Source organism: Mobula birostris, chromosome 10, assembly GCF_030028105.1.
Source record: "Mobula birostris isolate sMobBir1 chromosome 10, sMobBir1.hap1, whole genome shotgun sequence".
In the NCBI taxonomy this organism is placed as follows: Eukaryota; Metazoa; Chordata; class Chondrichthyes; order Myliobatiformes; family Myliobatidae; genus Mobula; species Mobula birostris.
In genome coordinates, this window is record NC_092379.1 from 104,381,699 (window position 1) to 104,408,039 (window position 26,341).

A 26,341-nucleotide genomic window follows, 5' to 3' on the forward strand; every position below is an offset into this window, starting at 1 on the left:
CAGCAGGCCAGGCAGCATCTGTAGGAAGAGGTGCAGTCGACGTTTCAGGCCGAGACCCTTCGTCAGGACACTCAAATTGTTTCAAATTGTTGTTGTTCGCTTCATTTGCATGATTTCTTTTCCTTTCTCTTGCGCATCGGAAATTGATCTTTTATTTTTATTTTTATTCTTTTATTTTTTTCTTTAATTGGGTTCTTTCCGCTTTATCAATTTGTGGCTGCCTGTGATCAAGCAAATCTCAAGGTTGTATAATTTATATATTCTTGGATAATAAATGTACTTTGAACCTTTGAAATACACTCAATGTCCTGGCCTCCACAGCCACCTGTGGCAACAAATTCCACAGATTCACTACCAACTGGTGAAAAAAATTCCTTCTCATCTCCATAATAAATGGAAGTTCCTCTTCTCTGAGGTTGTGTCTTCTGGTCCAAGACTCCCCCACTATAAACCATAAGACATAGGAGCAGAATTAGGCCATTCAGCCCATCGAGTCTGCTCTATCATTTCATTATAGCTGATCCCAGATCCCATTCAAACCCATACACCTACCCTCTCACCATATCCCTTAATGCCCTGATCAATCAGTAATCTCACAATTTCCACTTTCAATATACCCACCAATGTGGTCTCCACCGCAGTCTGTGGCAGAGCATTCCACAGGTTTACCACTCTTTGGCTAAAAAAATTCTTCCTTACTTCTGTTCTAAAAGGTCATCCCTCAATTTGAAGCTGTGTCCTCTAGTTCTGGATACTCCCACCAGAGGAGACATCCTCTCCATATGCACCTTCTCTAGTCCTTTCAAAATTCCTCTTCCTAGAGATGCTGCCTGGCCTGCTGCGTTCACCAGCAACTTTGATGTGTGTTCCTTTCAATATTCGGTCGGTTTCAATAAGATCCCCATGCATACTTCTAAATTCCAGTGAGTACAGGCCCAAAGCTGCCAAACGCTCCTCATATGTTAACCCCTTCATTCCTGGAAGCATCCCTGTGAACCTCCTCTGGACTCTCTCCAGTGACAATACATCCTTTCTGAGATAAGGGGCCCAAAACTGTTTACAATAATCCAATAGCAGCCTGACTAGTATCTTATAAAGGCTCAGCATCATATCCTTGCTTTCATATTCTATTCCCCTTGAAATTAATGCCAACATTGTACTTGCCTTCTTTGCCGCAGTCTCTACCTGTGAATTAACCTTTTGGGAGGCTTGTACGAGGACCCCTAAGTCCCTTTGCACCTCTGATGTTTGAAATTTCTCCTCATTTAGATAATAGCCTGCATTATTGCTCCTTTTACCAAAATACATTATGTATTTTGCAACACTGTATTCCATCTGTCACTTTTCGCCCATTCTTCCAACTAAGTCCTGCTACAATCACATTGCTTCCTCAGCACTACCTATCCCTCCACCTATCTTCGTATCATCTGCAAACTTTGCCACAAAGCCAACTATAAGAAATATCTTCTCCACATCCACTCTGTTCAGGCCTTTCAATATTCCCCCCAACCATTCTTCTAATTTCCAGTGAGAACAGGCCCAGAACCATCAAACACTCTATATGATAAGCCTTAATATTGCCCCTTGAGAAATGGTTGTATCTTTTGCAAACTTGGCCACAAAGCCATCAATTCCATCATACAAATCATTGGCATACAACATAAAAAGAATCGGTCCCAATCTAGACCCCTGTAGAACACCACTAGTCACCAGTAGCCAATCAGAAAAGGCTCCCTTTATTCCCACTCTTTGCATTTGTTAAATCAGCCAATGCTCTATCCATGCTAGTATCTTTTCTGTAATACCATGGCCTCTTATCTTGCTAAGCAGATTCTCCTTTGTTTATCCAGCTTATTTCCCCAAAGAATTCCAACAGATTTGTCGAACAAAATTTTCTTTTAAGGAGTCCATGCTGAAATGGCTAATTTTCATCATGTGCCTCCAAGTACCCCTGAACCACATCCTTAGCAATCAACTCCAGCATCTTTCCAACCACTGAGATCAGTCTAACTGGCTTATAATTTCCTTTCTTCTGCCTCCCTCCTTTCTTGAAGAGTGGAGTGACATTTGCAATTTTATAGTCCTCCGGAATCATGCCAGAATCTAATGATTCTTGGAAAGCCATTACTAATGCCTCCACAATCTCTTTAGCTAACTCTTTCAGAAACAGTGAATGTAGTCCATCTGGTCCAGGTGACTTATCTACCTTCAGAAGTTACAGCCTCCCACGTACTTTCCCTCTCATAATAGCAACTGCACTCAATTCTGCCTCAACAGTCCCAAGTATCTGGCATACTGCTGGTGTCTACCAGAGTGAAGACTGATACAAAATACTTATTTAGTTCATCTGCCACTTCCTTGTCCCCATCTACCTCTCCAGAGTCATTTTCTAGTGATCCAATATCTACTCTCACCTCTGCTTCACACTTTATATATCTGAGAGAACTTTTGGTATCCTCTTCGATATTATTGGCTAGCATGTTCATATTTCATCTTCTTGCTCTTTATGGCTTTTCTAGTTGCCTTCTGTTGGTTGTTAAATGTTTCGCAATCTTCTAACTTCCCACTAATTTTTGCTTTATTATTATGTCCTCTTTTTGGCTTTTATGTTGGCCATTAGAACCTTGTCAGCCACGGTTGTGTCTTGCCTTTAGAATACTTCTATTTCTTTGGGATGTATCTATCTTGCACCTTCTGAATTGCTCCCAGAAACTCCAGCCATTACTGTTTTGCCACTATCCCTGCTTGTGTCCCCTTCCAAACAACTTTAGTCAGCTCATCTCTCATGCCTCTGTAATTCACTTGACTCCACTGTAATATTGATATATCTGACTGTAGCTTCTTCCTCTCAAATTGCAGGGTGAATTCTAGCATATTATGATCAGTGCCTCCTAGGGTTCCCTTCACTCCCTAATCAAATTCAATTCATTACACAACACTCAGTCCAGAATATCTGATCCCCCAGTGGGCTTAGCCACAAGCAGTTCTAAAAAGCCAACTCATATGCATTCTATAAATTCTCTCTCTTGGGATCCAAAGTCAGTACCAATCTGATTTTCCCAATCCACCTGTATACTTAAACCCCCCATGACTATTGTAACATTGCCTTTTTGACATGTGTTTTCTACCTCTCTTTGTAATTTGCAGTCCATATTGTGGTTTCTGTTCGGATGCAACTCCCAGCAGGGCCCTCTTATCCTTGCAGTTCCTTAATTCTACCCACAACAATCCCACAACTTCTGATTCTATGTCACCTCCTTCTGAAGATTTGCTTTCATTTTTTTACCAGCAGAGCCACACCACCCTCTGCCTACCTGCCTGTCCTTTCAATACAATATGTATCCTTGGATGTTAAGCTCACAAATGTAATTTTCTTTCAGCCATGACTCAGCGATGCCAACGATGTCATATCTGCCAATCTCTAACTGTGCTGTAAGGTCAACTATCTTATTCCATATACTGTGTGCACTAAAATATAACACCTTCAGTCCTGTATTAATCACCCTTTTCAATCTCGTCCCTCAAGTACAATGCAACTCATCTCACTGTCTGCAATTTTGCCCTATTATCTCCTGTCCTTCCTGACAGTCTCACAACACACTCCCTCAGCTTGTAGATCAGTTTTCTTTAGAAATTCTTATGAATTTGGATTCCCTCGTAAATTTTTATTCTTAGTATATCACCTAGGATTTATCTCCTATGGCAAATGAGGTAGAGCACTGAGATAATCTAAAACAAAAGTTATTGTGCATAATTGTACAAATCCACCAGATTACCCAATGTATGTAAATATGTTATGGTGTCAATTAGTCACATGGTCTACTTGGGACAGAAGCTAGATAAGATATCAATCTTAAGCAGATGATGGCTCTACAAGAACAGTTCTAATTAAGAATGATCATCTAAATCATGTCTAGTTTCCTTCTAAAGCAGTTCTAATGAAGTTTGCATGCACACCTGAGCCACTTGTTGCCCATGTCAGTCAGGCAGTACTTGGTTGCATCAGACCAATTCATTAAGACTTTCTGACTGAATAGCTACTTCTTCCCGTTGTTTAGGTACTTGTAACCCACTTCCAATTCAGTATTGAGTTCATGAGCCAATCCTCATTAGAGGTGAAGAGGATCAACAACTTAAAATTACTCAGCGTTATCATTTCAGAGGATCTGTCCTGGGCCCAGCACGTGAGTGCAATTACAAAGATGGCACAGCAATACCTCTATTATCTTAGAAATTTGAAAAGATTTGGAAAGACATCTAAAATTTTGACAATCTTCAGTAGATGTGTGGTGGAGAGTATATGCATAATGCCCTAACATGAAAACACCAATGCCTTTGAGCAGAAAATCCCACAAAAAAGTAGTGGATACAACCCAATCTATCAAAGGTAAAGCCTGCCCCACCATTGAGCACATCTACATGGAGTGCTGTTGCAGGAAAGCAGCATCCATCATCAAGGACCCCAAGTCCATGCGCTCTTCTCACTGCTGCCATTGGGAAGGAGATACAGGAGCCTCAGGACCCTCACCACCAGGTTCAGGAACAATTATTACCCCTCAAACATCAGGCTCTTGAACCAAAGGAGATAATTTCACTCAACTTCATTCACCCCATCACTGAAATGTTCCTACAACCCATGGACTCACTTTCAAGGAATCTTCATATGGTGTTCTCGGTATTCATTGCTTATTTATTTATTTGCTCTCTTTTATAATTGTACAGTTTGTTGCTTTTTGCACATTGGTTGTTTGTTCATCCTGTTGGGTGTGGTCTTTCATTGATTCTATTGTGTTTCTAGGATTTACTGTGCATGCCTGCAAGAAAACAGTCTCAGGGTTGCATGTAGTGACATATATGTACATTGACAATAATTTTACTTGAGCATTTAACTTTTTGAACATATCTTTTGTAAGGCACTGGAGTTGCAGCTATTGGGAATAACCTACAAAGATGTTCCAGTTATTGATTACATAAGGGCAAAGGAGCAGGAATGCATTGTCTTACTGCTCAAGTCTGTTCTGCCATTTATGAGGTGATGGCTGATGTGTGAGCTAACTTCATATATCCACAGAAAATTTCATTCAAAACAATAACTGGCAATTATTTTTGAGCAGATACATATCCTCACTGATCGTAACTCATTGATTCCACTTCACTTCTATGTTGACTGTTCTATCATAATACAATAAATCTGCACCTGAATACTTTCAACAGGAGTCAAGCACTACTTGAACTGTTTTATGTCAAGCATTATTTCTCTGTGTAGTTTAGTTACCAAAGTATCCACTCAGTATTAATCACCCAGCTTCTAAACCTTGGCCTCTGTACCTCCATCTGGAACTGAATCCTTGAATTCCTCATCAGGAGACCCACAACCATTATCGATTGGTGATAACATCTCCTCCTCGCTAATGATCAGCACGGTTGTAACCCGAGGATACTTGCTTAGCCCACCTCTCTACTCTCTCAACACTCTTGACTGCGTGGCTCAGAATAGCTCAAACACCATTTATAAATTTGTAGATGGCACTACTATTGTTGGTAAAATCTTTGATGGCAATGAGGAGGCATGCAGGAGTGAGATCAGCGGTTGAGTAGTGATACGACAGCAACCTCACATTCATCATTGGCAAGACCAAGGATTTGATTGCGGACTTCAGGAAGGGGAATTCAGGAGAACAAGCAACTATTCTGATTGAGAGGTCAGTGTTTGAAGGGGTGAGCAGCTTGAAGTTTCTGGGTATCAACATCTCCAAGGATCTGGCCAACACGTTGATGTAATAATGAAGAAGACATGCCAGTTGTTCAAATTCATTAGAAGTTTGAAGAGATTTGGTATATCACCAAAAACTCTTGCGAATTTCTATAGATGTATGAAGAGCATTCAGACTGATTTAATCACAGCCTGTTTTGGAAGCTCCAATGCACAGGGGTGCAAGAGGTTGCAGAAGGATATAGACTTAGCTAGTTCCGTCATGGGAACAACCCTCCCTACCAAAGGTAGTGTATTAAGAAGGTGGCATCCATCATTTGGAACCCTCACCGTCTGGGTTATACCCTCTTCTTGTTGCTACCATCAGGAAGGACATACAGCAGCCTAAAGACCAACACTCAATGTTCCAGGAACAGGTTCTTCTCCTCCGTCATCAGATTTCTAGATGGTCCATGAACACTATCTCATTGTTCCTTATTTTTGCACTATGTATTTACTTCATAATTTATAGTAATTTTATGTTTTTGCACTGTATTGCTGCTGCAAACCACAAATTTCATTTCGTTTAAGGAAGCGACAACAAACCTGATTCTGATTCTTATTCTGAAAGTGCTGCTCAGCTGATGAGTATCAAACTTAGAGAACGATAACCTTCAACAATTCTGATTTGGTGGCTACAGTACCTCTTCGTTGTAAGATGTTTAAGAAAAGATTTCTGAATGACGAAAGTTCCTGAAGTCTTCTATCAACATTAGACATATTAACTGAAAGGTCATGCCTGATGCAAGCCTCCATGGTCGATACAACATTTCTAAATAGAAGGTAAAGTGTATATCTAATGGAGGATGCACATTAATTTCCAACACATTATTTTCCGAAGCAACAGACATTATAGAAACATAGAAACATAGAAAACCTACAGCACAATACAGGCCATTCGGCCCACAAAGTTGTGCTGAACATGTCCCTACCTTAGAAATTACTAGGTTTAACCATAGCCCTCTATTTTTCTAAGCTCCATCGAGCTATCCAAAAGTCTCTTAAAAGACCCTATCGTATCCACCTCCATTTCCATTGCCGGCAGCCCATTCCACGCACTCACCACTCTCTGCATAAAAAAATTTACCCCTGACATCTCCTCTGTACCTATTGCCCAGCACTTTAGACCTGTGTCCTCTTGTGGCAACCATTTCAGCCCTGGGGAAAAGCCTCTGACTATCCACATGATCAGTGCCTCTCAACATCTTATACACCTCTATCAGGTCACCTCTCATTCTCTGTCGCTCCAAGGAAAAAAGGTCGAGTTCACTCAGCCTATTCTCATATGGCATGCTCCCCAACCCAAGCAACATCCTTGTAAATCTTCTCTGCACCCTTTGTATGGTTTCCATGTCCTTCCTGCAGTGAGGCAACCAGAACTGAGCACAGTACCCCAAGTGGGGTCTGACCAGGGTCCTATATAGCTGTAACATTACTTCTCCGCTCCTAAATTCGGTCCACGGCAAACAGGGCCTGAGGTTCTCGAGAGAGAGAGTTAGGTTAGCATGTTCCAACATCCACTGCAATACGGTGCAGGCTCTTAATCCAAACCGTATTGCTTTGAGGCTGGAAGCTGTAAACCCATTAACCCTTACTAATCATAGAATGACTGGTGATGGTCAATGACTATGCTCAGTGTTTTCTGCATTCAAAGACAAATCAATTCCTGGGACATACAGTGTTCTGTTTTCAGCTTCCTGATGTGTAACTATGGACTCAGCACCCTAAATTTGTGCTGTCTGGTTATTTGCATGACTGATAGCACTTCAGCTAGAGACACAGGGTCTTTTTCGTCTTAGGCAGTCACTTCGGATTTTTTCAAAAATAAAATTATTTTTGTTTGGCGATATGTTACAGAACAGGCCCTTCTGGTCTAATGAGCCACACCACCTAGTAACCCACCTATTTAACACTAGCCTAATCACAGGACAGTTTACAATGACCAATTAAACTACTAAATGGAGTGTGGGTGGAAACCAGAGCACCAGGAGGAAACCCACATGGTTCACAGGGAGAACCTACAAACTTCTTACAAATGGCATTGGAATTGAACTCCAAACTCCCTAAACTGTAATAGCATCATGCTAACTACTATGCCACCATGGTGCCTGCATGACCCTTTTCAAGTCTGGTTTAAGGGATCCTAAGGCAGCTGATGAGGCCTGTCTGTTAACCCAAAGCAGTCAGGAGATAACTGACGGGGCAGGGGGTGTTCCTTCTGCTGTTTATGCTGGATTTCTGTGTATTCCTGATTCCTGAACTGAAAGTTCTCATGACCAATCCTAGTGACCTTTCTCCATCTTGCTTCATCATGGGCCATAGTTGTCCAGGAGTAAATGTTGATCCTGCAGTTTATCAACAAGGCTTTAAGCACATCCTTGAATACTTTTTTCTGACCCCTGGTAATCTCTTCCCATAACAGAGTTCAGGATAGAGCATTTGGTTCAAGAGTCTGTTTCAAGGAGTCAACTGAACGTGTCTACAAACTCAATGCTCGGGAATTTGCTGTAGAAGAAGATACTGATCTTAGTTCACTGATCCTATCAGAAAATTTCGATGTTTTTTCAAGGACAGCATACGTATTATCTGGCCATTGCCTGCTGGAGGTAGCCTAGATCTCAGATGCATGTAGGAGAACAGGGATCACTGCTGCTCAGTAGATTCTGAGCTCTGTGCAAGCTCTGAAGTTCTGATCTTCAAAGGTACTTCTCTTTAATCAACTACCGTAAATGCTGTACCGATGCAATCAAACTTCGTCAATGTATGTCCTCCCAGAAAGGTGGCTTCTACAAAATGAAGAGGACTCCACATTTTCCAGAATCTCACCTGAGCCTTTATTGTTGGAGAGTAATGGTCCACAAAAGTATCAGATTTTTTAAGGAGTTTTGTCTTGTGGATAGTAAATGTAAAGTTTTGGTGGATGAGTCCGTGATGGCTTGGAGCTTGGCCTCTGACTCTGTGCAGCACAATAATGTCTATACACTGCAGCTCAACAATTATAGATCAGGTGACCTTAGTTCTGGAATGTAGTCCAGTTCTGGTTGGACAATTTCTGATTACCATTGGTGAATTAGCTTTACTTCAAAGGGAAGTTATTTGGAAGTGAAGTACAATTTTGCATTGAGGTAATTTATCAAGTGGAGGGAAAGCTTAACAACAGTCTTCATTGAGGTTTGGTCTTTATATACTTTTAGACCATAAGACATAGGAGCAGAATTAAGCCATCAGGCCCATTGAGTCTGCTCTGCCATTCAATCATGGCTGAACCCTTTTTTCTATCTCCTCCTCAACCCCAGCTCCCGGCCGTCTCCCCATAACCTTTGATGCCATAAGAACCCATCAGTCTCTGCCACAAATACACCTAGCATCCTGTCCTCCAAAGCTGCATGCGGCAACAAATTCCACAAATTCACCACCCCTCAGCCAAAGAAATCTCTCTGTATCTCTGTTTTGAAAGGGTCCCCCTCTATCCCAAGGCTGTGCCCTCCTGTCCTAGACTCTCCCACCATGGGAAACATCCCCTCCACATCCACCCTGTCTAAGTCCTTCAACATTTGAAAGGCCCCAATGAGATCCACCCCCCCATCTCTCCGAATTCCAGTGAGCACAGACCCAGAGCCACCAAACGCTCCCCACATGACAACCCATTCACTCCCGGCACCTCCTCTGGACTCCCTGACCAGCACCCACCCCCAACACCAGTACATTCCCCCCCACAAGACGAGGGGCCAAAAACTGTTCCCAATTCTCAAGGTGAGGCATCACCAGTGCCTTACAAAGCCTCAGCATCACCTTTGGGTAGGATCATGACTTTAAGACCATCAGGAAACGGTCATGAGTTGGAGATGAATGCCTGTAGCCATCTGAATTTGAGGAGTGTTCTTTGTATCTCATAGTCAAAAGTTTTAAGTATTCCATCTAAAGTGTGACTGGCAGTGTTTAAACCTAGCCAGAAAGATTGATATACTTGGGCTGTAGATTGTATAATATGGTACCCCTGCCATATTGCCGTTTCTGATACCTCTCTCGCCTTTCCCAATCTTCCTGTCTCTATCTCTAACAAAATTCAAAGTTCCAACCACATTTATTATTAAATTGTATATACTATATACAACCTTGAACTTCGTCTCCTTACAAGCTGCCACAAAACAAAGAAACCCAATTGAACCCATTAAAAAAAGACAGTCAAACACCAAATGCGTGACAAAAGAACAAATTGTACTAACAATAAAAAGTAAAGAAATAATACTCAGAACTAAAGTTCATGGAAGTTCATTGCTGCGGCCAGACCAAGAGCCCATTAGTTGCAGGCGACAGCCTCAGTTCAGCACAGAGCTGAGTAAGCCTCGCAGAACGGTGAACTGAACATCAGCCTGTCCCTTGCCTCTAGCCCTGTCACTCCGGCCTTTTCAATCTGGCCGCGTGTTTAAATCAGTCAAACATCAGATCATTCCTCGCTCTTGAGCCTGGGCCCTGCTGCGTCGATTCAGTCCCAAATCTGCTCCAGCAACGGCCAAATATTGGCTCATTACTTGGTCTTGGGCTCAGGCCCTGCTGCCTCTATTCAGCCTGTACCCGCCATGTCGCCACAACCATACTGCACCTTTGAGAATCCAGTTCACCAAGTGCCAGGTCATACAGGCAGTTCAAAAGCACAACTCTGAAAGGGATGTTACAGGCTATTGATTACAGTAATGGTTATTCAGTAAAAATGTGATTAATAGAGTAGTTAGTAAATTTGTTTGCTGCCAGTAAAATGTTGCTGTGTCTCACCAACATCATTTTAGACCAGAACTGGAAGAAAAAGACTGTCTACTGATAGCTTTTGTAAACCTACTAACTCTCACAGCTATCTTGACTGTACCTCTTCCCATCCTGTCACTTGTAAAAATGCTATTCCCTTTTCTCAGCTCCTCCATCTCCACCACATCTGTTCTCAGGATGACACTTTCCATTCCAGAACATCAGAGATGTTCTTCTTTAAAGAACAGAGTTTCCCTTCCTATACCTTTGATGCTGCCCTCACTTGCATCTCCTCCATTTTCTGGACATCTGCCATCTTCAATGGGATCCTCCCACTAAACATATATTTCCCTTACCCAGCCTCCCCCACCCCCCATTCTCTGCTTTCTACAGGAATCATTCTCTCTGTGACACTCTTATTTACTCTTTCCTCCCCACTGATCTCCCTCCTCACACTTACCCTGCAAGCAGGATAAATGCTACACCTGCCCCTTCACCCCCTCCCTCACCACCATTCAGGCGAGGCAACACAGGTGGGTCCCTTACAGCGACAGAAAACTGTGTGGACTCCTCTATATCAATCAGACCCAACGTAGATTGTACGTTTCGTCGAGTGTCTTGGCTTCGTCCACCAAAACAGGCAGCATTTCCCAGTGGCCACCCATTTTAATTCCACTTTCCATTCTCATTCCGACTTGTCAGTCCATGACTTCCTCTCAGTCAGGAGAAGCAACACGTCGGGTTGCCTCCCACCTGGTGTCATGAAAATTACCATCTCTAACTTCCGTTAATTTCTCCTTCCTCCTCTTTCTCTCTTTTGCAATTCACAGTTCTAGCTCCCCTCTTACCATTTCTCTTCTCCTCATCTGCCCATCACCTCCCCCTGGTGCCCGTCCTCCTTCCCTTTGTCCCGTGGTCCGCTCTCCTCTTCTATCAGATTCCTTCATCTTTAGCCCTTACCTTTTCCACCCACCACCTCCCAGCTTAAGATGTGATCATCCACCAAAGATATTGTCATGGGAAATCATAAAGCACACTGAGGTGTCTTTTCTAAGTCACAGGTGGCACATGATTAGTTTGATTGGATCTATTGAATAAGTCTCACCCTTATAGGGGGGAAAGGGGAGAGAGGGGGGAGGGAGGAGAATGTTGGGAGCAAGAGACAAAGCTGAGAGCTGGGACAGAGGCAATAGCGAGGGGAGAGAGCAAGGATCTCATTGGGTTTGACTGTGATGTCCTCATTTGATACTGGCTACTGACAGTGCTAAGGCTTATATATGAAGAATAACAGAGTCTATCTGCCATATCTAACAAGAAATCATGTCTTTTGCAGGCAAATAAACTGAACAAATATATTAGCTTTCCCATTAATTCTTTGCAATGATTTTGTACATAATTTTCAGCCACTGTCAGCTTAGTGACCTAATCCACTAATCATCATTATTGATTTTCCACGGCTTTACTATTTGCTTTACCTACAGGGAAGATTGAAAGAGTACTGAAAAAAATTGCAAGGATGTTACTGGGATATGAGGACCAGAGTTATAGGGAAATGTTTTGAATTATTACGTCTTTATTCCCTAAAGTATAGGAGAATGAGGGGAGGTTTGGTAAAGATATACAGAATTATGAGGCGTATGGATAGGGTAGATGCAAACAGACTTTTTCCACTGAGGTTGGATGAGACGAGAACTAGACGTCATAGATGAAGGGTGAAAGGTGAAATATTTAAGGGGAACCTGATGGGAAACTTCTTCACCCACAGGGTGGTGAGCGTGTGGAACAAGCTGCCAGCACAAGTGGTGAATGTGGGTTCATTTGCAACATTTAAGAAAAGTTTGGTTAAGTACATGGATGGAAGAGGTATGGAGGACAATCTTCCAGGTCCAGGTTGAATAATAGTTTGGCATAGATTATATGGGGTGAACAGCCTGTTCCTGTGCTGTTCTGCTCTAAGGCTCTATGACTCTGTTTCTGCTTGTGTGTGTAGGTTTGTGTTCCCTATTTAGGCTGTTTAAACTAGTTCCCAAATAGTCAATACTTATTGTGCAAGGTTAATTTTCATGTTCATTTTAGCTCAAGACAATTTATCTAGTTTCGGCATAGCAAAATTAATAATTGTTAAAAAAAATTGCACCACAGACATTCAGGGTTTCCAAGGAAGCAGTATAATCTTTGTTGGAGATTCTAACTGGAATTTTCCAGGCAAGCCAGTCCAGATGCAAAGACAAGATTGATCTCTGTTCATTGTCTGCAAACTAGTAAAGCTTTCAGTGACATCTACTATATAACTTCTGTGCCAAACCAAGTGAGAGGTGTTTGAGGTCCCAAGCACATTGTAAAGTCAGAATGAATTATTGGATTACAAGTTTCTCCATCATTAACCATATGACAGATATAAGACAACCTCAAGTTACAAAGCTTTATAGATATTGATTAGAGTTTCATTCCTGGTTAAACAGCAATGTACAGTCTATGAGATTCGAAACTATAGTGACTAGTGTTGGATAAGCAACCAAGACTTTTGATAGGAGATCAAGACCAAGACTTTCTATAGGAGATGCAATTCTGCGGGTGCAGGAAATCCAGTAACACAAATAAAATGCTGGAGGAGCTCAGCAAATCAGGCTGCGTCTATGGAAAGGAATAAAGAGTTGACCTTTTGGTCCGTGTCGCTTCATCGGGACTTCATTAGCAGATCGAATCCCACCAAATCAGATTTTAAAAGTGTATACAATTATTCATTTACATGAAAAGTAAAGGTATGGAAAGGTATGGCCACATTAGTGGGATTGTATTACAGACCACCCAATAGTCAACGAGACTTGGAAGAGCAAATCTGTAGAGAGATAGCAGGCAACTGCAGGAAACATAAAGTTGTGGTGGTAGGGGATTTTAATTTTCCATACATTGATTGGGACTCCCATACTGTTAGGGGTCTAGATGGTTTAGAGTTCGTAAAATGTGTTCAGGAAAGTTTTCTAAATCAATATATAGAGGGACCAACTAGAGGGGATGCAATATTGGATCTCCTGTTAGGTAACGAATTAGGGCAAGTGACAGAAGTCTGTGTAGGGGAGCACTTTGGTTCCAGTGATCATAACACCATTAGTTTCAATTTGATCATGGACAAGGATAGATCTGGTCCTAGGGTTGAGGTTCTGAACTGGAAGAAGGCCAAATTTGAAGAAATGAGAAAGGATCTAAAAAGCGTGGATTGGGACAGGTTGTTCTCTGGCAAAGATGTGATTGGTAGGTGGGAAGCCTTCAAAGGGGAATTTTGAGAGTGCAGAGTTTGTATGTTCCTGTCAGAATTAAAGGCAAATTGAACAGGAATAAGGAACCTTGGTTCTCAAGGGATATTGCAACTCTGATAAAGAAGAAGAGGGAGTTGTATGAAATGTATAGGAAAGAGGGGGTAAATTAGGTGCTTGAGGAGTATAAGAAGTGCAAGAAAATACTTAAGAAAGAAATCAGGAGGGCAAAAAGAAGACATGAGGTTGCCTTGGCAGTCAAAGTGAAGGATAATCCAAAGAGCTTTTACAGGTATATTAAGAGCAAAAGGATTGTAAGGGATAAAATTGGTCCTCTTGAAGATCAGAGTGGTCGGCTTTGTGAGGAACCAAAGGAAATGGGGGAGATCTTAAATACGTTTTTTGCGTCTGTATTTACTAAGGAAGCTGGCATGAAATCTATGGAATTGAGGGAATCAAGTAGTGAGACCATGGAAACTGTACAGATTGAAAAGGAGGAGGTGCTTGCTGTCTTGAGGAAAATTAAAGTGGATAAATCCCCGGGACCTGACAGAGTGTTCCCTCGGACCTTGAAGGAGACTAGTGTTGAAATTGCGGGGGCCCTGGCAGAAATATTTAAAATATCGCTGTCTACGAGTGAGGTGCCGGAGGATTGGAGAGCGGCTCATGCTGTTCCGTTGTTTAAAAAAGGATCGAAAAGTAATCCGGGAAATTATAGGCCGGTGAGTTTAATGTCAGTAGTAGGTAAGTTATTGGAAGGAGTACTAAGAGACAGAATCTACAAGCATTTGGATAGACAGGGGCTTATTAGGGAGAGTCAACATGGCTTTGTGCATGGTAGGTCATGTTTGACCAATCTGTTGGAGTTTTTCGAGGAGGTTACCAGGAAAGTGGATGAAGGGAAGGCAGTGGATATTGTCTACATGGACTTCAGTAAGGCCTTTGACAAGGTCCCGCATGGGAGGTTAGTTAGAAAAATTCAGTCGCTAGGTATACATGGAGAGGTGGTAAATTGGATTAGACATTGGCTCGATGGAAGAAGCCAGAGAGTGGTGGTAGAGAATTGCTTCTCTGAGTGGAGGCCTGTGACTAGTGGTGTGCCACAGGGATCAGTGCTGGGTCCATTGTTATTTGTCATCTATATCAATGATCTGGATGATAATGTGGTAAATTGGATCAGCAAGTTTGCTGATGATACAAAGATTGGAGGTGTAGTAGACAGTGAGGAAGGTTTTCAGAGCCTGCAGAGGGACTTGGACCATCTGGAAAAATGGGCTGAAAAATGGCAGATGGAGTTTAATACTGACAAGTGTGAGGTATTGCACGTTGGAAGGACAAACCAACGTAGAACATACAGGGTTAATGGTAAGGCACTGAGGAGTGCAGTGGAACAGAGGGATCTGGGAATACAGATACAAAATTCCCTAAAAGTGTCGTCACAGGTAGATAGGGTCGTAAAGAGAGCTTTTGGTACATTGGTCTTTATTAGTCAAAGTATTGAGTATAAGAGCTGGAATGTTATGCTGAGGTTGTATAAGGCACTGGTGAGGCCGAATCTGGAGTATTGTGTTCAGTTTTGGTCACCAAATTATAGGAAGGATATAAATAAGGTTGAAAGAGTGCAGAGAAGGTTTACAAGGATGTTGCCGGGACTTGAGAAACTCAGTTACAGAGAAAGGTGAATAGGTTAGGACTTTATTCCCTGGAGCGTAGAAGAATGAGGGGAGATTTGATAGAGGTATATAAAATTATGATGGGTATAGATAGAGTGAATGCAAGCAGGCTTTTTCCACTGAGGCAAGGGGAGAAAAAAACCAGAGGACATGGGTTAAGGGTGAGGGGGGAAAAGTTTAAAGGGAACATTAGGGGGGGCTTCTTCACACAGAGAGTGGTGGGAGTATGGAATGAGCTGCCAGACGAGGTGGTAAATGCGGGTTCTTTTTTAACATTTAAGAATAAATTGGACAGATACATGGATGGGAGGTGTATGGAGGGATATGGTCCGTGTGCAGGTCAGTGGGACTAGGCAGAAAATGGTTCGGCACAGCCAAGAAGGGCCAAAAGGCCTGTTTCTCTGCTGTAGTTTCTATTATTTAAAAATAAGATAAGATACTCTTTCGATCCACTGCTGTTTGACTGGTTACTTGTGTGTTAGAATCTGAAATAGAAATGTTCCTGCCTTTATTTTAATTGATTCGGTAATGTTCTTTAGTAAAGTGTTGACCTATTGCTGCTACTGGATTGGTCAATAAGTGAGTCTTATCCCAGCACTGCATGATTGTCTCATAAAGCCTTCAAAAACAACTTTATATTACTTTCCATTTACTATTGAGATTATTACTCATGGAAGGTCTACTAAAAATCTCTTGGGTTAACTATCAGGTCTTATTTACAGTGTTAAAACATTTTATATAAGAATATGATTTGCTTTGAAAATCTCCATGAGAGGATCTACTAATGCTGTGTGATACGTATGCATATATTGGGTATAGTCATGATCCTATATTTAATTGATTCTTTGCCCACCTGTCATATTTCAATATTAAAATGATTTAATTATTGATTTCTACATTTACTGGCATTTATGATCATCTTCATATGTAAATTACTTGTCTTTCATAACAAGAGTATACCTGTACTAGCCAATACCTAGTTTTGTAGTAACAAATCCCCATTTGTGTGCTAGACGGTACCTATCCCCTTGAGTCCATCCACCTACTCGATGTGATCTGTAATAAATGTGGCTTCACCAGAAAACTCATTAGTTTCTAGTTCCTAAATTTAGGTCTTATTTTAGAAAGCTGGTGTGGTTTAGAGAAATAATCCCATGTTAGCTATGTAAAATAAAAGCAAAACTTTAATTTACAAAGAAAAATAGTAAAATATGAAGTATAATATATATAATTTTAAACTACTTTGCAACCCTTTATTAACTAAAATACATGAGCTAGACAAAGGAAATTTATAAATAAAGAGGTGCAGAAGCTGAATAAGCATACTTTCCATACCTAAATACATGATAACATGAATTAAAAATATATCAATTTGATGAATATTTTTAATAGGAGAATTAACTGCATGATGGTGCTCATTACTGAATTTTTTTCAGTATCCTGTTGCTCATTGAGAGCTGGGTGCTAACCTATTTCTGTGGTAGTTAATATTTAGCTGGCATTTGCAACTCTTGCTAGCAAGCACAGGTTGTCTAAATTTTGCATGTATGTTTGAACTTGGATGATGCACTTTACTAGAATGTTTGGCCCAGCTCTTCTCTACCTGACTGTCATAAGTACCATTTCATCATATGTTCTAAATTTACTTGATTGAACAGAGGCATCAAAACCACTCTTCCCTGCATGTCTTACCCAGCGCCAAGAGCTTTCCTTTCATTCAGGATGCAAATAATAGGATCCCTATTCTAGGTAGACTGAGACTAAAATCTCCAAGCTCAGAGGGTTTAGCTTAAAAACAAATTGGGAGCAACATAGACCACATTGCTTTCCATCAAGGCATAATTGGTAAGTGGTCAATGATTGGCCAAATCCCTTACCAATCAGAACTCAGTGTTTGTTGACATCAGAAGGGGTGGCAATAGAAGTGCTTCTTTGGCTATTTTATCCCTAAGTGGAGCATAAGGACATTAGTCGAACTCCTCCTTCTGTAGATGTAGAGAAGGGACAACATATTACACAGCTTTGGTGTTCAACCTTTGCTCAACTAATCTGCTGACCTTCACTGTCTATCTTGAAAGTAACTAGTTGGGGATAAATGCTAATGTGGTTGTTGGAAGCCATTGAACATAGCTCAGCATTGTTCCTGTCAGTATTGATGTAAACAGAAGAAAAGTGAAAAGCAGAAAGTCAGCTTCAGCAGAAAAAATTACACTCGGTAGAATTTTAGCTGAACCTTTAAGTTTTTCTTGAGTGCACCAAAGAGAGAACGATATCTGCTTTCTCCCATCTAAACGTATCTCTACAGTAGTCTGGGCTTACATTAGTGAATCAGAATACAAACAAAGTGAAGGCTGGGATGGAGGATTGCTTACATTTTTTTAATGGTCTAAAGAGGTTAAATGCTAGTCTGATTCATGGGATAGTACTGTCCATTATTCAGTTTATAGCTACTCAGTAACCGAAAACCAATTCAATTTTGGACTGATTATCAAAGTTCAACTGAGTTGTATCAACTGACCAATGCAGGATATTATTAAGATCTGGACAAAAAAGGTAATTCATTCTAATACAGGTTCATAATCCCTTATCCGAACTTCTGAAATCCAAAAAGCTCTGAAGACCGAAGTTTTTTTCGTCAACAGCTGACGTCACTCAGGTATGACATGGCAGCACTAGCAGAGGCTGCCAGGCGTCAGTTGTGGCTCAGCGCTCGTACTGGTTACACGTGCATTTGCTGTTCGCTGATATTTTGTGTTCACTGTTGACTTAGTGTTTAATTTCACTGTGAAAATGTCAAAAAGAGCTGCAGATACCCCTATGGGTAACAATGAGAAAAAGAGAAGGAAGCATCTGTCATTATCAATAACGCAGAAAGTGGAGTTATTGCAGAAGCTTGATCGTGGTGTGTCTGTGCGGCGTCTTACTGAAGAAAATAGTGTCGGAACTACCACTGTATATGATTTAAAGAAACAGAAAGACAAGTTACTGAAGTTTTATAGTGACAGTGACGTTCTACATTTATTCCAATAAGACATTTACCATGTGTTTGATTTGGTTTGTTTGAAGCTGTATATTTTTGTTTTATTGAATTTTTTCTTGTCATTATTCCCTAAACAATACAGTATAACAACTACTTGCATAGCATTTACATTGTATTAGGTATTATAAGTAACCTAGAGATGATTTAAAGTACACAGGAGGATATGCGTAGGTCCAGAGTTCCGCTGGGTCCTAAAGCCCACCGCACTGAGACAGGTTAAATAAGGGGCTTGAGCATATGTGTTTTTCAGTATCCGCGGGGGGTCCCGGAACCAATAAGGAGGGCTTCTGAAATCTGAAAAATTCTGAATTCCGAAATGCAACTGGCTCCAAGGATTTCGGATAAGAGATTGTGGACCTGTACCAGCCACAGCCTAGGAAAAGGTCCCAGAAGTGGACATAGGTCTTCAAAAGGAAGCAATTGTTATCTCTGGTACATTCTTAGGAAGGAGACAGGAAGAGAAACCATGCTTCTCCTGAATCAGTTTAGACAGTTTTGAAACTGATAATCAACAGGCTTTTCCCATGAATGCTGGCAGACCTTCTACGAGCTGTTAGGTAAACCAATTTAGTGTATGAAAAAGTATTCATGGCTTCACCAAATAGAGATATAAAATATTTTCAACAATTTTTCAAATGAGTTGGGAGCAAGGCACATGAAAAATAAAACCAAGGAAAATATCTAAGACCTAAAATGTTATTTCATTAGGAAATGATGCTTCCACAACATAAAGGAACCTGATATTGTGACATTGCAATGGTTTTCAGAGCTACAGATTTCAGTGTACTGTCCTTCTTTATATCTGTATATCTGGTGCACCCAGGGACTTCTTAGCTTTTAGAAATTAACACCACTTCTGATGTTCCCACTCTACCGGCAGAGGAAGGTCTTATAGGGTTCTGGTGCACCAATTATGAGAGATTAATTTCTATATTTTCAGCTGGTTTTCCACCTCTTTTTTACAATAATTAGTAACACAAGTAAATATGTTTCTTACCCTGTTTTGGCAAAGTTTGTCCAATATGTCATGACGACAGCACTAAGCATCACATCATTTTTTGAAAAGTTGCAGGGGAACAGATCCGTTGCTCCAACCATGGGAATTCCAAAGACATAGGGCATTTCATCACCATGGGAGGCATCAGACCAGGCTGGTTTCATGTCACTCTGACAGTGATGGTAAAAAGCATAGAAATATGTAGGAGAGCCATAGCGAGCATGTAGGTCAGCTGTTACCACTGCAGGCTCCACCCACTGATGATCAGTAAACAGAGCCACTAAAGTTTTCCGTCGTGTCTCAGGATTGTCACGGTCCGCCCAGTCTGTGTACATGAACTTGATTGTTTCCCGGAGTGTATCCTTGCCCTCGGGGTAGCCGTAAAGATTATCCACAAACTTAGAGACAGTGAAATCAAAGTCACTTCCAGATATGCCATCCTCCTGATCCACTATCCATTCCACAAATTTGAATCCTTCTCCCTGGTTGACTCCCAACATAATGTCATAATTTAGAAATTCTCCCTGCTCCATCAGAATTTCAGGATCATCTGGTATTACATCTCCGTCGATGACTGGGCCAAATGCAACATGGTACTGTGCTGGCTTAATATCCTGCTCCACTAGCTCCTTGTAGGACTTTTGTCTCAGGCAGTCTACCATGTCAAGGGTATCGAGCATGTTGCAACCCACCTTCTCTGCCAGTAATCTTGTGTATTTTGCGGGCTGATAATTCACTGCCCAGCTTGATAAGGCTGAACCACTTTGAATAATTGCTCTTTGGAAAAGGCCTAAAGACGAAATGAGAGAGAACCAGAAAATGAAAGATTAGAGCTTTAAATATTGCAATAGGCTATTAGATCCAACAAGTAAATTGTTCATTTTAGTGTCAGTCCCTACTTAGCTGCTACTTATATTCACAGAGGGATGCAGCATGGAAATAAGCCTTTTGGCCCACAGAGTCTACACCAACCATCAACTGCTCATTAAAGAAGTTATCTTTCCCATTGCTCATAAACCATTGATTTTGGCCATTTCAAAAGCCTTTCCATTCACTGCTCCTTTCAAGTTGGACTGCCCATTGATTTGTGGCAGAAACTCTGTGCACTTTCCTAATTCTGCATCACTGTCCCTCTATTTGACAGATTAATTTCAACAATGCACCCGTCATGTCTTGATTGACCATGGACTGAATTTTAAACCTCACTTCTACTCTATCAAAATAATTGTCTGTTTATATTTCAGTTGCACACCATTCCAACCTAATGTATTAATCTGCTGATGGGATATCAGTGTCCTTCTGATGACCCCCCCCCCCCCCAGGTCAACAAAATCCTGACCTACAGTAGATCAACTGCAACATTTCCGGAACATTGTCAATTCATCTTATTCTAAACTATTTTCAGTATTTCTATCATGCTTGCTTAAAAATCTATTAGTTTGTTTCTGTATTTACTTATTTCAGGATCCCCATCTTTATTACAATTTCCTTCATTCTACTTCTGCCAGTCCTACATATCAGCTCATGTTTCTGAGTCTGAATTACACTGTGCCACTTCCTCATTCTTTCAAGAATTGTGTGCTGTCTGCAGTTCGTATATGGAAGCTCGGTTCCTAAAACACATGTCCTCAGACTCCACAGCCCAATCCCACAGAGGTATCAAGGGCATTGTTCCATATATGCTTTGCACTATGAATATCTTGCTAATAAAGTTCTTGCCATTCTTTCCACCTGCTCATCTCACAGCATACAAAATTAAACATATTGATCCTTGTTTTCTTTTCAATTTGACTGAAAATGCTGCTCTATGTCTCAATTCATATATAACACAATTTCAACTTCATTCTTGTCAGAATTAGTCATCAGCCACCTTGAATTCTGGAAATATCATTTCATCTTGGAGAATTGATTTGCTGTAAGGAAATATAACTCGGAGGCTTATAGTGTAAACATGTAGGGAGGTTTGCTGGGACCTTGCATTGACTCAGTGGGCCAAATGGCAGCATGCTGTGATAATTACAGAATTCTGCCACTGCTGTGGTTACACTCATATGAAAAATCAACAGACGTTCCACATTCACAGTTACCTATGAATAAGAAGATGGTGACTTTTTAGTCCCGTTCTGGAGACCTAAGAACAAAATCTAGGCTGGTAATCCAGTGTAACAATGAAGACATGATGAGGTATGCTGTCCTCGAAGGTGAATGTTTTATATTTACTGGCACTTTTTCAAAGAAAGAACTTTTGGCTCTGGTTGAAAAGCAAAACACATCAGAAGTTGGAAATGTGAAATATATCAGAAGTATCGTTGGGTATGCAAACATTTTCACATTTCTGCGAAAGGCATTGGACTTTATGATGCAGTTAAAATAGAGAGAATGCAAAACAGTTCCCAAGGATGTAGAAGGGCTTGAATTATAAGAAGAGACTGGATAGGGTTGGAATGATTTCTCTGGAGTAAATGTGGCTGGGTGGTGATGTTATAGAGATTTATAAAATCATGAAGGGCATACATATGGTGGACGGTCTCTTTCCTAGGGCAAAGGTTTCAGGTGAGAGGAGAAAGATTTAAAGGAGTCATGAGGGGCAAGCTTTTCACACAGAGGTGAGCACATGAATGAAACAAGTTGGAACAAGTTGCCAGAGAAAGTGGTAGAGGCAGGTACAATTACAAAGTTTAAAAGACAATTTCACAGGTTCATGGATAAGAAATGCTTCAAGGATATGGAAGAAAGCAGGCTAATAGGACTAGCTCAGGAAGGAACCTTGCTAGCATAGTCAAGTTGTGCCAGAGGACTGATTTTCATCTTGCGTAACTTCTATGACCCTGTGACCCTTTACCTCACAACTGTTCTTATGGATGGTTATCAACCTGGAATATTAAACATAAATCAAAAAGCTGCAGATATAGGAAATCTGAAATAAAACCGAAGAAGCTGGAAACACTCACAAGGTCAGGCAGCATCTATGGAAAGAGAAACAGTTGCTGCTTGAAGCCAAACACCCTTTATTAAAACTGGGAAAGAGTAAAAACAAGCTACTTTTATGTTGCAGAAAGGTTGTGTGTTGGTGAAGGATGGAGGTGAATAGGGGAAAAGGTTATTTCTGATATGGTGGGAACAAAATGCTGTGCTCTTCAAGGTTATTGAGGGCAGTATGAGAGAGCAAGAGAAAGAGAAGACACACAAAGGGGCATATGAAAGCTGTGAAATGCAGGTCAGAGCTGCCTATTGGATGCCTATCAGATCAGATAGTGCCACTGAAAAGAGAAACTAGAGGTAACAGTTTTTTGGCATCCACCCTGTCAATGCTCTCAGAACTTATTACAACTCATTCTCAGAAGGTCCAGTGAATACTGGCAAACTTATACAATTTCTCCTCATCCTCTTATTCAAACCAGTGAATCTTTGCTGCACTGGATCTCTTAGGTAAGGAGAACAAAATTATACTCATTACTCTAAACAAGGTCTTACTGTAAACCCTGCATGACTTTATTGAGACCTCTTTGCATTCAAATACTCCTGCAATAAGAAAAAAATTATTATTTGCCTTAATCTTTGCAACTTCTTTTCATGCATTCTGAACAAGCACAGTAAGGTCCTCTCAATGCTCATATTTACTAGATTCCCACTGTTTAAAATATTTTATTTTATTCTATTCTTCTGAGAAAAAAAATTAAAGACTGGGATAGAGGATTGCCAATATTGCATAATTTCACATTTTGCCACATTATATTCCATCTGCCAACTACTTGTCCACATGCAAAAATACAATATTGATAAATCAACCATTTCATTTATTATTTTCACATCTATGAAGGTACAGTGAAAACTTTGTACTACATGACATCCATACGGAACATTTCATTACAACCGTACATTGAGGCAATACAAGGTTAAAAAATTACAGACTGCAGAATGAAGTATTACATTTATAGTACAGTCCAGGGCCAGAAAGAGAGCGATTGCGAGGTCAAGTATTCATCTTATTGTACTAGGGAACCATTCAATAAGTTTATGACAGAGGGATAGAAGTTGTCCTTGACCTTGAGGTTACTTGCCTTCAGGCACTTGCATCTTCTGTCTGATGAGAGGGGAAAGAAGAGAAAATGGTCGGGGAGGGTGGAGTCTTTGATTATGCTGGCTGCCTTAATGAGGCAGCACAAAGTGTGGAGTCCATGGAGGGGAGGCTGGTTTCTGTGAAGAACTGAGCTGCGTTCACAACTCTCTGCAGTCTCTTGCAGTCATGCCATACCAAGATAATGCAACTGGTTAGGATGCTTTCTGTAGTGCATTGATAAATGCCATACCAAGATAATGCAACTGGTTAGGATGCTTTCTGTAGTGCATTGATAAAAATTGGTGAGGATCAAAGAGGACATGCCAAATTTCTTTCGCCTCCTAGGGATGTAGGGGCACTAGTACGCTTTCTTGGTTATGATGTCTATGTGTTGGATAAGGACAGGCTATCGGTGATGGTCACTCCTAGGAACTTTAAGCTCTCAACCCTCTCAAATGCAACACCATTGTTGTAAATAGGAGTATGTGTACTGCCCCTCCTCTTCCTGAAGTCAGTAACCAGCTCATTTGTTTTGCTGATGCTGAGGGAAAGATAGTTGTCAGGCAACTATGTCACTAGGCTCTCTATTCACTTTCCTGCAGCCGTCATTGTTATTTAAGATTTGGCCCACCACTATGATATCATCCGCAAACTTGTAGATGGAAGCAGAGCAGAATCTGGCCACACTGTCATGATTGCATAGGGAATGGTGTAACAGACTGAGAGCATAGTCTTCTGGGCACCAGTACTGACAATAATCATGGCGAAGGTGTTGCTACCTCTCCTTACTGATTGTGGTGTGTTGGTCAGGAAGTCAAGGATCCACTTGCTAAGGGATGTGTTGAATTCCAGGCTTATCAAACAACAAGTGCTTTGGGTACAGTTCCCAACTCATTTTTCCATGTGGCTTTGTATGATCAGTGAATTTGTATATGTTACATTCTGTTTTCCCATCCAAGTTACAGGAACCATTGCCGATTCCTGTGGCAACTCTCTACGGAGAGTCTGCCAATCGGAAGACAAACTATCTATTCCTAAACTCTGCTCTCTACCCTAAATCAACATTATTATTTTGCCCAGTATTTCTGGAGCACTTATTTCATGTTGCACAGTGCCTTATTTAATATCCAGCTATACTACTTCCATTGGTTCCCCTTACCTCGCTGTTACACTTTAAAAAAAATAGATTTGTAAAAAATGCCCTTCCTTATCATTGTAATATAAAAGCTAGAAAATAAAAACAAGGATATACTGCTAAGGCTTTATAAGGCAGTGGTGAGATTTCACTTGGAGTACTGTGAGCAGTTTTGGGCCCCTTATATATGAAAGAATGTGCTGACATTGGAGATGGTTCATAGAAGGATGACAAAAAAGATTCTGGGAATGAAAGGGTTACTATATGAGGACCAGTTGATGACTCCGGGCCTGTACTCCCTGGAATTCAGAAGTATGAGGGGGGGATCTCGTTGAAACCTATTGAATGTTGAAAGTCCTCAACAGAGTGGATGTGGAGAGAATGTTTCCTATGGTGGGTGAGTCTAGGACCAGAGGTCACAACCTCAGAATAGAAGGAGGTCCATTTACAATGGAGATAAGGATTTCTTTTGAATTTCTATAGCCAGAGGGTGGTGAATCTGTGGAATTCGTTGCCACAGGCAACTGGGGAGGCCAAGTCATTGGGTATATTGAAGAGAGAGTTTGATAGATTATTGATTAGTCAGGGTATGAAGGGATAAGGGGAGAAGGCAGGATATTAGGTCTGAAAGGGAAATGGATCAACCATGATAGAATGGTGGGGCAGACTCTGTGGGCTTAATGGCCTAATTCTGTTCCTATATCTTATAGTTTTATGTAATCTTCCCCCAATCTATAACCTTTTGAAAGATCTGTATTCTACTAATTATTTATTTGCTCAAACTTGAATTGGAACATTATACTATTGTCAGGAATGTTATTGATTATCAAAGCCTTAACCTTTGGATGCTATAAAAGCCACTCTGCTTTTTGACCTTTCCTCCTTCTCTTCCATTGCACCTTGAAAACAACTGTGCTGGTGAAGCTTTCATCATCTTTCTTGTATCTCCTTAGCTTGGGGTACATTTTTTGTTGCGAAGACTATAATGAAGCACTTTGGGGTATATTTGCTACATTACATGGAAGCTGTTCTTGAAGTTTTTATTCTACATTTTAACTTAAATAACAAAGAATTATAACTGGTGCATTAGTAAAGAATTACACATTTGTTGCATAAATGCTGCATTCTTAATTAATTGGATTAGAAAAGGTCTAATCCCAATTCCCAACAGTTTCCAATTCCTAATGTTTTATTTAATGAGATTGTCTCTCACTGCTTTCTGGTACAATGCACTTATAGTTTAAATTTAATCATGTTAACTTTATCTTTAATTCAGGAGCATGCCAACAGGTACACTGATATTTTTGTATTATTTATTCATGAAATGCAGGTGTTGAGGCAAGTGCAATTTTGATTGTCCATTCTCAATTCCCTTTGAACTAGGTGTTTTTAATAGTCAACTACATTGTCGTGAATCTGGAATTGCACGTATAGGGTCAGATCGGGTAAGGATGCCAGATTTTCCTTCCCAAAAGGACATTAGTGAACCAGATGGATTTTGATGACAATCTAGTAATTTCATGATTACATTCACTTCATGACAGAATATTATCATTTTATGGACACTGATGTTGTCACACTACATATCTAATTAAGCCATTCTTGATGAATAACCACCAAGGATTGCAATGTGACCTTTGTGGCCACTTCAAAAATACTTGCCTTTTAAACAGATGGTATAATGCTA

At 40.7% G+C, this 26,341-nt stretch overlaps 1 protein-coding gene across 1 annotated transcript in view; it reads right to left on the reverse strand.

The window, feature by feature from the left end:
• nlgn3a (neuroligin 3a) overlaps window positions 1–26,341 on the reverse strand; it is a 294,352-nt gene that overhangs the window by 10,574 nt on the left and 257,437 nt on the right. Inside the window, exon 7 of the mRNA XM_072270748.1 lies at window positions 19,460–20,249. Coding sequence (XP_072126849.1) covers window positions 19,460–20,249 — 790 coding nt within the window. The remainder of the gene's footprint in view (window positions 1–19,459; window positions 20,250–26,341) is intronic.